The 15,770-nt window shown below is 51.4% G+C and overlaps 7 protein-coding genes across 7 annotated transcripts; 3 read left to right on the forward strand and 4 right to left on the reverse strand.

Moving 5' to 3' along the window:
* Positions 1-1,031: 1,031 nt before the first annotated feature.
* Positions 1,032-2,258, forward strand: BO94DRAFT_529741 (mitochondrial 54S ribosomal protein mL57). The gene is made up of 3 exons (XM_025610514.1): positions 1,032-1,497; positions 1,562-1,794; positions 1,910-2,258. Exons 1-3 carry the CDS (start codon positions 1,110-1,112, stop codon positions 2,063-2,065), a joined length of 777 nt encoding a protein of 258 aa, XP_025473115.1. The 5' UTR covers positions 1,032-1,109; the 3' UTR covers positions 2,066-2,258.
* An 843-nt stretch (positions 2,259-3,101) lies between these two features.
* On the forward strand, positions 3,102-5,385 carry BO94DRAFT_7010 (AP-1 complex subunit mu). Its single transcript, XM_025617608.1, has 6 exons — positions 3,102-3,224; positions 3,298-3,426; positions 3,565-3,794; positions 3,855-4,344; positions 4,413-4,784; positions 4,880-5,385. Exons 1-6 carry the CDS (start codon positions 3,186-3,188, stop codon positions 4,958-4,960), a joined length of 1,341 nt encoding a protein of 446 aa, XP_025473116.1. The 5' UTR covers positions 3,102-3,185; the 3' UTR covers positions 4,961-5,385.
* Positions 5,386-5,600: 215 nt separating this feature from the next.
* BO94DRAFT_7141 (Rag GTPase GTR1) lies at positions 5,601-7,070 on the reverse strand. The gene is made up of 2 exons (XM_025617617.1): positions 6,685-7,070; positions 5,601-6,615 (listed from the first exon to the last, which is right to left on the reverse strand). Exons 1-2 carry the CDS (start codon positions 6,876-6,878, stop codon positions 5,811-5,813), a joined length of 999 nt encoding a protein of 332 aa, XP_025473117.1. The 5' UTR covers positions 6,879-7,070; the 3' UTR covers positions 5,601-5,810.
* Positions 7,071-7,780: 710 nt separating this feature from the next.
* BO94DRAFT_552013 (URC4/urg3 family protein) lies at positions 7,781-9,496 on the reverse strand (the record flags this gene model as incomplete). The annotated part of the gene is made up of 4 exons (XM_025613569.1): positions 7,781-7,864; positions 7,929-8,521; positions 8,577-9,066; positions 9,158-9,496. 4 exons carry the CDS (start codon positions 9,494-9,496, stop codon positions 7,781-7,783), a joined length of 1,506 nt encoding a protein of 501 aa, XP_025473118.1.
* A 1,490-nt stretch (positions 9,497-10,986) lies between these two features.
* Positions 10,987-11,407, reverse strand: BO94DRAFT_7369 (uncharacterized protein). Its single transcript, XM_025617631.1, has one exon. It carries the CDS (start codon positions 11,346-11,348, stop codon positions 11,133-11,135), a length of 216 nt encoding a protein of 71 aa, XP_025473119.1. The 5' UTR covers positions 11,349-11,407; the 3' UTR covers positions 10,987-11,132.
* Positions 11,408-14,689: 3,282 nt separating this feature from the next.
* BO94DRAFT_7430 (uncharacterized protein) lies at positions 14,690-15,148 on the forward strand. Its single transcript, XM_025617640.1, has 2 exons — positions 14,690-14,855; positions 14,917-15,148. The coding sequence occupies exons 1-2, from the start codon at positions 14,791-14,793 to the stop codon at positions 15,062-15,064; spliced, it is 213 nt and encodes a 70-aa protein (XP_025473120.1). The 5' UTR covers positions 14,690-14,790; the 3' UTR covers positions 15,065-15,148.
* On the reverse strand, positions 14,936-15,703 carry BO94DRAFT_529745 (uncharacterized protein). Its single transcript, XM_025610515.1, has one exon. The coding sequence runs from the start codon at positions 15,505-15,507 to the stop codon at positions 15,232-15,234; it is 276 nt and encodes a 91-aa protein (XP_025473121.1). The 5' UTR covers positions 15,508-15,703; the 3' UTR covers positions 14,936-15,231.
* Positions 15,704-15,770: the final 67 nt, after the last annotated feature.

A 15,770-nucleotide genomic window follows, 5' to 3' on the forward strand; every position in this document is an offset into this window, starting at 1 on the left:
ACACGGCATGGTGACATTGTCCAATGGACAATTGCAGGTTAGTCATAATACTTCGCTTTGCGCTCAGATATCTCATGGGTTCGAGCAGCGGGGCGCATAGAAATTACGGGGAATGGCGGGACACGAGTGTTACTGCAAGTGCACATAAGTACGTCGTCTACTTCTCCGGTGCTTGCATGTCACACATACTGACAGGGGTAGAAAGGTAAACTAGTTACCGCTCAACGTTGCGGTGTAGGCTTCCGTGCCGCGGGTTCTGAACAAGGTACCCTCATCTCGGCTGTTTCTTGCTGGCTGGAAGGCTGGAAGCATTCTAGAGGCTGCTAGTCAGTTGACGCTATCGGACTCGTTTCCGCGAGCTGTACAACCGGAAGCCCAGACGGCAAATGTGCTTTTAGTTGACACACTTCCCGTGAGGCACAGCTTCTCCGCCAACAGCCTCGCTCATTCGATAGAACGTATCCTTGCTTTGCCTCGGAGTGGATACTTATGTTCTTGGAGAAGCCAAAGCAGGAGTTGATTTTGGCAGTTTGTGGCATGCACTCTTCCGCTTCTCTCTACGACACTAATTCCCGAGCACGAATGGGTGATCTCGAGCGACAGGCGATGCCCTGGCATAAGGCATCCGTACCACTATGAAGCCTGCTGCTTCCCCGACAATCTTCAGCTTTTGTACTGCAGATCTTTGGTATGAGATCCGGAAGGCGGTTAGGCGTTGGATGGCTCGAGCACCATTCGGGTGGGATTGGGATGGAAAGGACAAACGCAACCCGTAGTTACAGACAAGGAGAGGCGACAGGGCCACAATAGTACTCCGTAATGTACCACCATCTTTTTGCCATCGGAGGAATGGAAATCCGGGTGGTCCCCAGCCAGGCAATTATCGAGGATCTACGGAGTATCTACTACTACTACTACTACTACTGTTTGGCCGGCGAGCCGGAGACTGGGAGGCCTATCCCGATCGGGACTAGTGCCACGTCTCCGAATTCTTCCTCCATCAAAGGAATTATTATTGATGGCCGCCATCAATCGTGGAAAAAGACCCGGCCTGGCGACCTCCCCCTTCTCTCCCACACCACTCCGGATTCCGGCCTTTCTCCGATTCAATGGCTTCCATACTATCAACTCGCGCGGTCAGGACTGTCTCCTGCTCCGCATGCCGCCCCCTCGCTCGTCCCAGCTCGATCCAGGCCGCTCTCCTTCCGCGGCGAGGATACTCGACAGCCACCGAGGAGCCAGCAGTCGACTATACGGACAAGCCGCGGTGGTCGTACACGCCGCCTCGCGCCAAAGCCCCCTTCTCCTTGAGACTCAACTCCAAGCGCCCTGATTTCCCCGTCAATTCCGACCCCAAGGTTCTGGACCGGTTCTACATCCTCATGCTTGGGAACGATGGCGACAAGATGATCTCGGAGGAGACCAAGTGGCTTGCAGTGACACATAAGAGTTTTGACCAGGGCCGGAGAGGCTTCAACGACCGGTTGGCTTTTCTAGGTATGTCGAGGGATGATTCCGTCGTATGGTGGCCGGAGGTGCTAATCCGGATGATTCTATGAAGGCAAATACATTGTTCAGCTCCAGGCCTCGTTGGCTCTTGTCCAGAACCCTAGCAACGCATCGAACGCTGTCGCTCGTGATGCGTTTGGTCGGGAGCCCTTCACCCACCCGGCATTGGATAGCTTGGACAACCTCGACTACAACACGAAGAGCTTCCTCACGAGCAAGACGAAGCTGGCGGAACTTGCTTATAAGTATGATATGCAGAGAGTTATACGGTGGTGCCCTCGGAAGGTGAGTCTAGGATTTATTGCTTTGGGGACCATAAGTCGCCTTTTTGCTGCTGTGTTATGATATGGTACCCGAGCCGGTCATGGGCCCTTGCTAACAGCTCTGTGTTTGCGTCCAGCCCAACAATCTCGAAAGCTCCGGGATTGATCTCGTTCTTGCCCACACGATGTACGCTGTGATCGGTGCCATCTCCTTGGAGAAGGGCAATCTCGTTGCCAACAAGGTGGCTCGGGAGCGGATATTAGCACCTCTGGGATTCAAAATCACGGCTTGAGTTGGGAGGTGGATTCATGGGGAAATGGCCGCAGGTGCATTTTCAAGGCGTTTATTTTCCTTTCTCTTTTCCCTTGCTTTTCTTCCCTGGATGTTCTCTGTATGTGTTGGGGGCTCTCTTCATACACCGTATATTATGTATTTTTATCTACGAATTGTCTTATATAGTGACTGCAAATACCACTGGAAGTTCTGTCTTCTCTCTTAAACACTTGGATTTCCATCCACGTAGCATGCTACAGCAAGATCTAACATATATAACAAATATCACCAAAGGAAATGTGCGGTTTCTCTGACACCGCCCGAGTAACAGTGAGCAAAATACTCGGCCAGCTCTTATGAAACCCTCGAAAATACGATGCATAGTCTTCGCACCTTTGTATCGCAAGTCAGCAATGAAAAACCCCGAGCCACACGACAGAATGTCACGGAAACTCGGAAATCACAAAATGCAATTCGCACTGCCTGCACTGTCTAGGAAGGGCGTATGGTACAAAGAAAGAAAAGAAAAAGAAGAGGAAGAGAAGCGAGCGCCGCGAGCGAAATAAATCCTCTGCGCGTGACCCGCGCTACGCTCCATCGGGGCTAGCGGAGATCTGGACCGGGCCCAAGTCCCCAACAGGCCTAGCGGGCGGACAGTGTCCCCTGAGGCATTGATACAGGGTCGTGACCCAAGCTGAGTAAATTACCCGGCCACGAGGGCTCTCCATGGTGGTGGATGGCGTACGGGCCGATACAGCGCGGGAGGCAGAGCATCCCCGATGGCCGCATCATCAGTCTTCCATTCATTCCATTCCACACTTCATCGCACGTCGGCCAAGACGTCTTCTGCTGCAGCTTTCGGTAAGTTCTTCAGTTCCGATCCCACATGGTCCTAGATGGACGTTTTCCTTGGCCATCTCTAATACGCCGTCCGCAGCTCAAATCCCCGCCAGTCCAGCATGTTGAACTAGTGGTTTCGCTGGCCTCTCCCGTTGAATCTCGCCAGGAGCCTCCCGCCCATTTATTCCTCTACTACAACTACTAGTTACCTGCCCGACTTACCTGACCCTCCCCGATCCTCGCGCGGTTGACGGCCACCTTGCTTCTCCCACCACCACCTCACTTCGATCTCCTTCGCGATGGCGTCGGCCATCTTCTTCCTCGACCTCAAGGGCAAGGTATGGAGCCCCGTGGGCATTGCGCTGTCCTGCCAATTCCGCTGTGATCCCCTGGAACCTGACCGTTTAGTAGACCCTTCTAGCCCGAAACTACCGCGGAGACATCCCCATGTCCGCCGTCGAGAAATTCCCCATCCTGCTCAGTGACGCCGAAGAAGAAAGCTCCGCCGTGGCTCCGTGCTTCTCCCACGAAGGAATCAACGTACGTATTTGTGTCTCCGACTCGGAGTGCGGCGCACCTGCACCTCCCCCCGCCGTTCCCCGCAACCCGCTGTGTCTGCCTCTCCCACCTCAACCCTGCGCGCATGATGTCAATTGCTGAGAATACCGTCTTGTCTAGTACCTCTACATTCGTCACAGCAACCTTTACATCCTCGCCCTGACCAAGAAGAACACCAATGCCACCGAGATCCTCCTTTTCCTACACAAGATCGTCGAGGTGTTCACGGAATACTTCAAGGTACTGGAGGAGGAGAGTATCCGCGATAACTTTGTCATCATTTACGAACTGCTCGATGAGATGATGGACTTTGGCTATCCGCAGACGACAGAGAGCAAGATATTGCAAGAGTAAGACGGCCAGTCCGAGAGGATTGTGATATAGGGGCGCAGCTGATGAGTCCATGACAGATACATCACCCAAGAATCACACAAGCTCGAGATCCAAGCCCGACCGCCCATTGCCGTCACCAATGCCGTGTCATGGCGAAGTGAGGGTATCCGGTACCGCAAGAACGAAGTCTTCCTTGATGTTGTGGAGTCGCTGAACCTCCTCGTATCCGCGTCTGGTAACGTGCTACGGTCGGAGATCCTGGGAGCGATCAAGATGAAGTGCTACCTGAGTGGAATGCCGGAGCTTCGTCTGGGGTTGAACGACAAGGTCATGTTCGAGACCACCGGTCGCGCAACGAGAGGAAAGGCCGTCGAGATGGAAGACGTCAAGTTCCATCAGTGTGTCCGGCTTTCTCGATTCGAGAATGACCGAACGATCAGCTTCATTCCTCCGGATGGAGAGTTCGAGTTGATGAGCTACCGTTTGAACACGCAAGTCAAGCCTCTGATCTGGGTGGAGTGTCTGGTGGAATCGCACTCCGGATCTCGCATGGAGTACATGTTGAAAGTACGATCACCCCACGCATGTTACGCCCGAAAGCAAACCATCAAGCTAACGCAATCCTCCTCGAACAGGCCAAGGCCCAATTCAAGCGGCGTAGTACCGCCAACAACGTCGAAATTCTCGTCCCCGTCCCCGAGGACGCCGACTCACCCCGTTTCCGCACCAACATCGGAACCGTTCACTACGCACCGGAGAAATCCGCAATCGTCTGGAAGATCAAGCAGTTCGGCGGTGGTAAGGAGTTCCTCATGCGCGCGGAGCTGGGTCTTCCGTCCGTGAAGGGAGACGACGAGCACGGCGGTGGCATGACCGGTGGGTTTGGAGGTAGCATGGGAGGTACCGGACAGGGCAAGGCCAAGCGGCCGATCAACGTCAAGTTCGAAATCCCTTACTTCACCACCAGCGGTATCCAAGTCCGGTACTTGAAGATCACGGAACCTAAGGTATGTCCTATCCTCAATCTCATGACCCTACCCTACCCTCCCCCGCCATCATACCAGCTACACAACACGAGGACAATACTGATGACCTGCTGCAGCTACAATACCCCTCCCTCCCATGGGTCCGATATATAACACAATCAGGCGACATTGCTGTCCGCATGCCAGATGTACAATGATGTAAAGCGTTTCTTTTCTAGTTCAATAGATATCTTCTGCATTGATTGATGGTGTGTACTCCTTGCACAGTAGGGTAGGAGCTCCCTCACTAGTCATCATAGTCTCAGTAAGCCTCAGGCAGTAACACCACTTCTATTTACTCTATTGTCTTTATTGACAATTCAACCAACCAACCAATCAACAAGCACATCATCACCCATCTATCTGTCTGTCTACTATCTAACAAAACCACTGATCCAAGACATTGTCCCACTTTTTTGTTCATTCTTTTTTTTTATTCTTTTTGTCATGTATGCGTATAACCCTTTTTGATTGATGACTTTTCCTGCGCCAACATCCAATATGAAGATATGCGACATCCTTGAGCGGCTTTGTAGATAGAGGTGAAGTGAAAGAAGAGACTTTGAGTTGAGACAAGAACCCGGTCATTCATGCAGAACCAAGATGTAAAGGGATGAAATCGTAAGGATAGTAATAGTAGTAGGTCATAAGATGAGGTTTGGTTAACTTTTACCACGCAGACACGGAAACAGATATCAGCATGTTACAAGAAGAGGGGTGGGAAGGGGGCGAAAAAGGGAAGGAAAGAAAGATGGATTCGATCCGCTGGAGAGAATAGAATACATACATACAGAATGCCATGCATGCTAAGTAGGGTATCTTTGTCTTAATGAAACAGGTCGCATTACGTACTCACTCCTTGGGGCGGGTTTAAACGCCGTGCATCGCGCCGCAGGTTGGTTGGTGGTCTTTTTTATCACTCCTTTGTTTTGTGTCGTTGCCATGGGGCCTGGGGGCCCCTCTTACGTTTAGGGTCGGGTTGGATTGAATATAGCATGTCGAGCGTTTTCAATGTACCCCGTTGCTGTTCTCTGGGGATGCTGCAGGGAGGGGAAATCCGTCCCCATGGCCAGTCGCGGCGGCTTTGGAGAATCCCTCTCGGGCTAGCATGGTGTTGAGCACGGCGCAGTTGTAGGCTGCCTCGCCTGGTGGTACGACGAGGAAGATGTATGTGTTGTCCGTGAAGCGGCCCAGGAAGACGTTGAATTGTGGGGTCTTGGTGTGCATGACGACGAACCCGGCTGATGCGGGAGTGGTGTGTGTGTTTCTGGCAGCACAGTGCTTAAAGGCCTTCATGATGTTGGAGAGTCGTTCATGGCGATCGTAGATGGGGTTCATGTCGCCAACTTCGGAGGAGACGGAAGTGACCGTGAGGAAGGTCGACCGTTCAAAAAGAATGACTTCCTCGGCATCGATTCTCTTGGCAAAAGCTTGCAGGAAGCGCTCGATAACGGTCAAGTTTGGGATGAGCTTGTGAACGATGCCGGCCCAAGCCTTGTAGAGTGATTGGTCCCAGATACTACTGCCAAACGTATCGATAGCGAAATGCTCCGAGCGGCTGCGGATCAGGGCCGATCGTTCCTCGTAGATCCGTTGGCGGTGTTCGGCCTGGATGAGATCCAGCTTGTGTACAAGGCAGAAGACGTAGGCATTGGGACTATATTCTTTGAGGGCATTGATTATGGCGTTGTACGTGTCAAGATCGCGCTCGACTTCTCGTGATTCGATGTCGAAGACGTAGATTAGGACCGCGACGTCGGAGAAGATGTTCCCTCGTTGAGAGGCCAAGTATGTTTCCATGAATGCATCTTGTCTGTTTGGGGAAAAGAGAATCATTGATTAGACCCTGGAATGTTTCGAGAATGCTCGAGATACGACTTACCCTCCACAATCCCATAGGTTCAGCGTGAGGTTTCCCATGAACTTGACATGGCTATGCTCGACGTCAATGGTAGCGCCCAGCCGTCGGACATCCTTAGCAACGTAATTGCTGAAGATGATGGACCGCATGGACGATTTGCCCGAGCCACTCTTGCCCATCAAGAGGACCTTTCTCTTTTTCTTTCTCATATCCATACTGGCAGATCCCCCGAGCTATCCGTTAACCGTACCCCGCACTGACGGGTGGTGATCGTTGAGGTGGATGGCAGCCGTGGAGAGGTGTAGAATTCAGCATCCGCATATATACCTCCAGCCCATGGGATTTCGACCCTGCAAGACGAGGGAGGCAACGATCTCCACAGGCAATGGGCGAGGGTGGTTGGACAGTGAGCAGCAGCCGGGTGACCAGCCTTCCGGCGTCATTGCATGAGCTTCGCCGGGGTCAACGATATTCCGGGGTTATCACGTGGGAGCACGGGCCACCGGGGCGAGCCTGGCAGGAAAGCATGTCTCATCCGCACACCTTCCCAGGCCCGCCCTTGGAATGGAGCACGTAGGTGGCGTTCCGTTGCGTTCACGGCCGGTGCCTGACAATCTCCTTCCATTGTCGTTAGACTTTCTGCACGGGGAGAATTGCCAATCATGGAGCCCCATTTTAGTCACGGTGGATTATTGTTAACTGGTGCATTATCAATGGAAAGTCTCCCATCATTCAGGGGCTGCAGTGGACTTCAGGGACTCAAGCTGTCAACCAAATCAAAGAATGCCATGAAAACTTTTTTATCACATTTCCGTCCAAATATAGGCAATAAAAAATAAAAATAAAAAAGGTAAAGGAACCAAGGAACTGTGTACAGGAAGAATAGATGAACCATCTCATCGAGACAATTCTACAGCAGAAAAGATTAGGTATAAAATCGGCCAAGTGGCGCAGCAAAGGGCTTTGTACAAAGCTGGGAAGAAAGGCCACGGGGGATAGGAAGAAAGTAAGACGCATAAACATCCGGTCATCAAAGTCGTAAGCACTACCACCAGTCGTGGAACAGGCGCCGACTGGCGGTGTCAGGTATCCAAAACATCAACAAAATATGCGATCATTAGAAAACAGTGCCGTCCGAGCGGATCATGATCGGAGGTTCTTTCGTATTGGGCCTCGAGACTTCCGCAATCTCACGACCACCCTGAAACCATGCGTTAGCGAATGGTTTACTCCCAAGACTGCGACTAGAAATCAAGAGAACATACCTTCCAAGACCCAGCCTCCAGCATCTGTGCAAGGGTCAACTGGTCCTCGCCCGTCAGTCCGAGCTGGCCATTTACCTCGTCCAGCAGTTCGTCCAAGAAACCGACGGTAACAGCTCGCCATTCAACAACGACATCGTCATCCGTGGAGAAGAGAGGAACGACCTCCATGTTGGGTTGGCCCTTAATCTGCGCATTCTCCTTGAATGCCGCAACTCCCCGCTCGAGTTCCTTCTCCTTCAGACTCAACAGCCCCATGTCGATGAGAAGGCCACCGTTCCGGTATTCAGGCAGACCCGTTAGCAATTCACTGCCAGCGAAATGAATCTTCATCAACTTCGACATCGGAACCATGATAGAATAGCACAGCCACTGCGTAAGCTTGTGGAACGGGACAATGTTTTCCCAAGGTTTGGCAGGAGGAGACCTGGGAAGATCGGAGCATGGCCAAGCGTCTCCAATAGATAGTCCATCGATCTGTGTGCGAGAAGGGGGCCAGATCGGAGACAAGCCGTCCATGAGAACGCTCCATAGTGTGGTAATAGGGACGATTGGAACAGACGACGCAAGTGTAGAGGGATGGGAAAGGAGGTAGTCTAACGATTCATATTAGTGCGATGTTAGACGATTTTCCATAAGATATAGCCTTACCGAGCATATTTCCTGGTCTAGCATCCACTCCGAAGAAATCTTGGTTGTTCAGGGCCTCGGAGAGTCTGATCAAGAGCCCGGCTCGGCCTTCAATTCCCGCCAAGGGGTTGCTCTCCGAGTGCTGCATCCCCTTCGCCAGAACGTCGACCGAGATCTTCTTCAGACCTGCCCCATCCACTTGACAAGGCTCCGTTGGGTCGCTACTGAACAATCCGCTCTTAAACATTTCCAATGTAGCCACGGCCAACCCTTCGCTTCGCGAGTAAATCTTACCCGATTCCTTCGACTTGTATGACCATCTGGTACCTGCACCGGCATCGAGAAGAACCGACACAACGAAAAGATCGATCAATCGCCGGGTACGTTCCTGAGCATCGATGGTGCTGGGCCAAGATTGAAGCAATTGGTTGACGCGGGGTCGTCCACCCACATCGAAGTGTTGCCAGCGGCCATGAGGGGGAATAGAGTCGTAATCTGGGGCGTAATCTCTCTGCGGGCGAAAGTTCCAGTCAGTCACCCTGAAGGGGAGGGAGAGAAGGGGGGGAATCACATGATAGAGAGGGGAAGAACAAATGGCATACCTTGATGATGGAGACGATGTAAGAGGCAGTCGCCATGAACTTGCCCATATCCACATCGAAGTGGTTGAGCCTGTTTCTCTTAGCCTGGTTCAGAACCAGCTTGCACCTCTCGCGGATCGCATGGATACTGCGCAGGTAGGCGGCGGGATCCAATGCCGGATCAGGTGGTTTGGCAATCGGTAGTTCTGGGATGGAGGCAGGCAGCCCACTTCCTTTATAACCGGGGGATCTCAACGACGCATTCGAGGTGCGAGCACTGTTAATAGTCACGGAGGAGTCCAGATCCTCCTTCTCGCTTTGAATCGAGTTCTTCGAGTCCTTGCGCTTGAAGAGACCCATGGTGAAAGAGTTGGTATTCGGGGTCGGTGGGTGAAACACAGCAAACGCTCCCTAGCGCTCAGGGAAGAAAGAACACTTGTTCGTGCCAGGAGATGGACGGTGCGGTGAAACTCCAGAGGATAACAGGGAGGGCTAGAGAAGATGCCCTGGTGTGGCAGAAAGGCAGACCGTAAAAATGGGCACCCGAGGGAGGGAAAAGTACATAAAAGGATGGTGATCTGCAGCAGTTGGCGGGAGACTCGAAGAAGAAAAGGCAGGCCCTGAAGGGTGCTTCGGTTTTGCCTCTGAGTCTGACTCTTAATTTTTCTCTGGGTTTCCTTTTCTGCCCTTTGGGTCTTTTTTTTTATTTTTATTTTTTTTTTCTTTACAGCATGGAGGGACATTAATACTAATAATAAGAAAGGACAAGAATAATAACCAGAATAATACGGAGCGGGGCGAGAGCGAGCTTAGGGGGAGTTAGGAAAGGTTAGGAAAGTTAGCAGCCCAACTAGCAAGACATCATTGGAGAAAAAAGGAGTGGTCAGTAGCCACTGGACCTACACGGAGCATAAAACGAGCGAACTAGTCGAGCCTTCGGAGTCGGGAGGTGGAGAGCTTGAGGGGGGCAGAGGTCTTGTCGGAAAGGCTCCAGTTCGATGTTAAAAGGGTGCATGGCGGGTTGGCCGATTTAGCGTTCTGATATGGACAGATTAGTACTGTCCGGGTGTTGTCCGTTCACAGTTCACACACGGGCGTAACTGTAAGTATGAAAGTATGGGACCTGATATAGTAAGTAATGGTTACCTACTGGTTCACTGGTTCTCGGTGGTTAGGGGGAGGGGATTGGGTTGGGTTGGGTTGGTTGGTTCATGGTTGGTCTTTCTCAGGTAAAAAGGGACGGAGGCAACAACCTTCCCCCTCGAGTCGGGTGTGGTCCCTCCAGTACAAAGTACAGGAGTAGTATCTGATTAGATACGTACGGAGTACCCGACTAGACAGGTTGGGGGGGAGGGGGGGGGGATTAGAAGACTACTACTAGGAGGAGAATAGGAGGGGGGTAAATAGGCCAAGGGACCAGGAATACCGCGGAGTCTCCAGTCCGTCACAACAACCGCCCCCGACACCAGTGATGAGGTCAGATATCAGACCAGTTGAAAAGAAGCACCTCACAGTAGCAAGAATATCTGATGTGCCCTAAGTATGTAGGTGCATGATTCTACATGCATGATAAACCCACCGCTCCCCATACGGGAGTGTGACAATACCGCACGGTACTAGGGCGGTACCTGGTGGTGGGGAGGGATACCGGCCCGTATGTGGTAAAGTGCCAATTTCCCAGGATGGAGCGGTTCCAACGGGTCCTGGCCGGCTAGTGGCTCTCTAGCCCTCGACTACTCGCTGCTACGGCCGACAAGGGGTGCAATGTCCAGATCGATGGAACCAATGGACAGTAGGTTAAATTAGCGAGGACCAAAAAAGAGGACCACCAGGAGCACAGACAAGCGTGCGCACAAGGCTATACCGGGTTCATTTGCTTCCCCTCGCCCCGGCACGGCGGATCTGGCTGGCTGCTAGGTAGTTCTCGGGCTTGTCGGAAGGGTTCCAGTGAAACCAGTGAACACAGTCAATCCTGTCACTCTGCGCCTCCAACAATTCACCGAATCGGGCCATATCCCCATGACTTTTCAGAGACAGGGGGGAGGCAACCCAATAGCTGACTCCATAAAATGCTTAGGAGGTGGGGGAGTCGCGATAGGTGAGTTCGCGTACCCGGTTCAAATGAGTCTCCCGTGGCAACATCATCGGCGGGGATCAGTCGAGCTCTCCACCTTTGATGTCGCGTTTCCCTGAAGTATTCCATATAGAGCATGGCGTCTACCTAGCTATCATCTATACTACTATGTAATCAGTATCTACCTACTAGGCAGGGCGTACACGAAGGAGTCATTGTTCACTATTGTACGCCCTTTTCGCCTATCAGGGGAATTCCTCCGATCTATTGATGTATAAATTTCGACGCGTGTTGAGCCTATGCCGTGTCTATCTACCTACTATCCTCTAATTGTAGCCATAGCCACAGAATAGTCTACCTGGGGGACACACATACTGCGTTTGTTTCAGCGCAACACAGCAGGATTTAGCCTTCCTGCAGCTCCGTCCCCATATAAACTAAGGGGGTGTTTCTGCTATGCTAACGCAACCCCGATCCACTACAAGTGGCAAATTCGTAAAGAGAGGCGAAGGCGTTTAAGAATGAATATAGAAAGCGTTAGCATCAGGATTTCCCAGTGACTATATTTGGTATGTCGTTTTAATGCCGCGTATACGAAGTACTAGATACTGTGTAGGATTGGTAATAATGGCAACCTGTAGAATACGCTGCTGCGCCACAACAGAGGACTACTAACAATGCGAAGCACAAAACTGTTCTTGTTAGATAACTACTTCGTGTGACTCATTACTTACGGGCATTAGTATAGATTATCATAGACCATAGCTGGGGCGTTAAGATTGTTGGTGACCGTTTGGTACACAATTGGAGGGTTGAATATCCCACCATGAGCCGAAGGCCGATCGTGCTTCAAGTACGGAGTAAATAGCGCCAATCGCATTGCGGTTGACACGACCTCGTCTCGACCTGACCCTAAATGCCAACCACAGCATCCGGGTTTGTTTAGTGATAGTGAAAGACGCAACCACAACCAGCGGTATGCGAAGAATTGAAGAATTGGCCCTTCTACAGAGTAGATCGGCAACTCTATTTCCATCAAGTGCTGTGCAACTCCCGAAGGGATCTTGCCGATACGCGCATTTATGGTTCATGTGGACCTTGGTTGAATCGTACGTCGGCACATAACTTTTGCGGTGTCGATCCCAATCAGGCAGGATCTTCCATAGCAGAAAATTGGGACTAATAGGAGGAAGCTGACGAGCATAGAATAATACTACGATAGTAGTATTCCAAACGAAGGTGGCCAGGAAGTTCCCGCAACCGTCGATGTGCTCGCCGTCAACTCTAATCCCAGATCGACTGCCAGTCGTCAATTTCACATGGGTTGCTTTGTGACACCCTGTCTATAACTTGCTGTCTTATAGACAGGCATGTCATATGCACAATACTCGGTATGTTGGCCAGCAGTAGGGGGCGGGTTAATGTTTTCGAGCTCTGGCTCGTGTTGAACCCACTTTTCAATAGCCCTACTGAGTATGAAGAGTACAATGGCGATCGCCGATAGCCATGAGACGAGGACGGACTGAGCTTCGACATCTTACCTAGCAATCAGCAGTCAACAGGTTCTCCACAGAAGAACGGGAAGCGAAGACATGAGCACTAAATCTAAAGCACCTACCTCACCATGTTCATAGAAAGGTTAGCCGTCCTTGTGAGGATATACGGACCGGGCCTAGCCTCTAGATAAGAGGCATGTCAGGAATATAGGTTTCTTCTTTGATTGTGCTTATGTTGGCACTGTTGACGCCAGGTCGTGTATGCACCCTGTATAGGCCAGGTGCTCACACATCACATGTATATCAGCACTAGGGAGGGTTGAAAATCAAGACATCGGATACTGTACTATTTTCTTAGGGCGCCTAGATACCAGGTCATCTCATGAATCGATCTTATCACAGGCTATTTGGTGAAGGGATCAGGCGGAGATATGGCTCAAATCACGATTTGAGTTCAGCCGGCAGAATCCTCCTAATATGAAGTTTGACTCCTTACCCCTCCAAGAACCTCCGCTCGCCGATGTCGCGCATTTGTGGCCTTGTTCGAGATGAGGTTGTTGAGAGCGACCGTGTCTGCGTCCCTAGCGAAGCTGTCTTACACTGGTAAGGTATATATACAGCAGGGTCGATTTCGTAAATACGTGGTACTGATACCGTTTCAACATTTCCGGAACAGGGGTCATGCATGAAGGCAACAGGCACATCCAGACTGTAGCATGGGACTTGAGTTCATTAGTCGATGAACTCTGCAGTGAGGCGAACCCCAGAGTGGTTGAAGGTTCGTACATAGTAGGTATATTACCTGATGCTATGACCATTCAATTGAGGGCCACTGTGAATTTTCCTGCCATTGCCATTGATAATGGATTCTGTGGTCCGAGTGGACCCACTGCAGGGCAGAAGTCGTATTGCGTGCGACCTGGATGCACCAACTTATCTATCTAGTAGTTAGTACGCAGTAATCAATGTCCAGGTCCTCCTACCTAGACATGGTGCGCGGACTAGTCATAGGCATCCTAGAATCTATCATACGATCCTGACTGTGCTAAATGGGAAGAGCGTGTGCTTGATTGTACCCGAATGGCTCCGCGCACACATGCTGTAGTAGTACTTTTGGGGAGGGGGAAAAGCAAACCCTGGTACGGCCTATGCACTGTGCTGCAAGCCCCTCCTCTCGTCCCCTCAAAATGTCAAATTGTCAATGCACTGGCGCACCCGCTAACGCGGAAAACACCGCCCTGGCCACACTGCTGGGTCGTGCGGGTTTCCCGTTGGACGGTTTGTTTGCGAAGACTGCTGCAACGATAACGTGGTATCAATGTTTAATTTCAAGCAGGATATATTATCCATTGCTATTTAGTAGTGGTCGTCACAGACCGACTGCCCAGGTGGATTTCCAAGTGACTCTGGGTAGGCTGATGATTTAGTCTAATTCCAAGGGAGGAAGTTTGTGGCCCGTAATCTCAACGGCGGCTACTGGAAGAGACCGATGCTAGTTAGTAGTTCAGTGACTGACATGACTCTTTTAGTGCGCTGGATCTTGTCTTGTCATAAAGCCTACCCGCCCTACCAAAACTGCGCCATACGTTTCCTTCCGAAGTTCCGCCATGCCGTGTGGCCTTCTCCAATTCTCCATAATAATCATAATAATCATAATAATCATAATAATCATAATAATCATAGTAATTAGTTCCATGATTGTGATCGTTTTGGTTGACACTAGATAGACACCCATCGGTACGGAGTACTCCGTACAGCCTTGATGATTGCAACATTCGCTATGACCCCTTACTAGTGGGATGGACTCTATCGAGAGCCTAGGGCAGGAACAGATTCCCGATGGGATCGTGCGATACCTGGAAATAAGACCACCTGTCTCCATATTCTGTCAGCCATGAGGCATGATGATCGCCTGCTCCGGACTAGTAATGTCCCCGCTTAGTCGGTATTGGAATAATTCCCGATGCTCCCCTTGACGCTATCGCGCATCCCCTGTCAGACGCCGCTGTCAGCCACCATGATTGACGGTAGCGACGGGTTTCACTTTCATCCCTCGGCGATTCCTCGCGACTCTGAGTGCTGACATGGCCGGTTGGCGCAAAGTGGTTCCCCAATTGGTGAACACCGTGGCGGCCATGATCCCACTACTGTAGGAACCCTTTCCATCTCTCCCGCGGCACCTTTTGCAAGATAATAATGGCTCCGTCCAGGGCCTGTTTCCTGTGCGGGGGCGCCGGCCGACCTTGTTGGATTTGTCCCCCCTTCTCGGAAGTAATCATCATGAAACTGCTCGTGAAATTGCCAGGTTCATCATTCTCCAGGCTTCCCCTAACCGCGGTGCCTAGCTATTCTCCTTGAGCCTCTCAATTCTTCGTGCCGTCCTCTCTCTCGCTTAACTCCCGAAAGAGTCTCGCCATTGATTTCTCCTTGGTCCCCCGAGGCCCCGAGACCGAGCCCCATTCACCCAGGCGCCCGGTCCAGTCCATACCATGGGCAAACCTCGGAAGGCTAAAGTTACTGTGTGATTACTGGTTAGTGATTATTAGGTAGCCATAGTTTCCACTTCTCCAGAGCAAATTGCCGCGTATCCAGTACGGACCCGAGTGCAAGCTGACGGAGACAGACATTGGTGCCCACTGGAGCCTGCCGCCGCTGATCTGCCATCTTATACGGGGCGCGAAAGAGGTGAGAAGGCAAGTGAGGGTAGTGTATCCCTCAAAACACGACGGATGCCAATTTGTAGATACGGAGTAGTAGACGAGATAATAATCCCCTGTAAGACCACATTTACTTGGCGACATCAATGATTCAATGGTAGAGAGAGCTTCTTGCCCACAGCTACCTCAACTTGTGCTCACTGCTAACAGGCCATGGTCAAAACCTGCAGAATTCCCGTCCGGCCACCAAAGTCTGAGATAATAGTAATCGCATCGGGTCAACAGTCTAGATTTGGATCCACTGTGCGGTGGATAATTGATCCTGGCCCAAGGAATTACGGAGCTGTTAGGCAGACAGGGATGGCCAAGGAAAGGAATGGAAAGGAAACGGCCGAGCGAGAAGCACG

Source organism: Aspergillus sclerotioniger (assembly GCF_003184525.1).
Source record: "Aspergillus sclerotioniger CBS 115572 chromosome Unknown BO94scaffold_1, whole genome shotgun sequence".
In the NCBI taxonomy this organism is placed as follows: domain Eukaryota; kingdom Fungi; phylum Ascomycota; class Eurotiomycetes; order Eurotiales; family Aspergillaceae; genus Aspergillus; species Aspergillus sclerotioniger.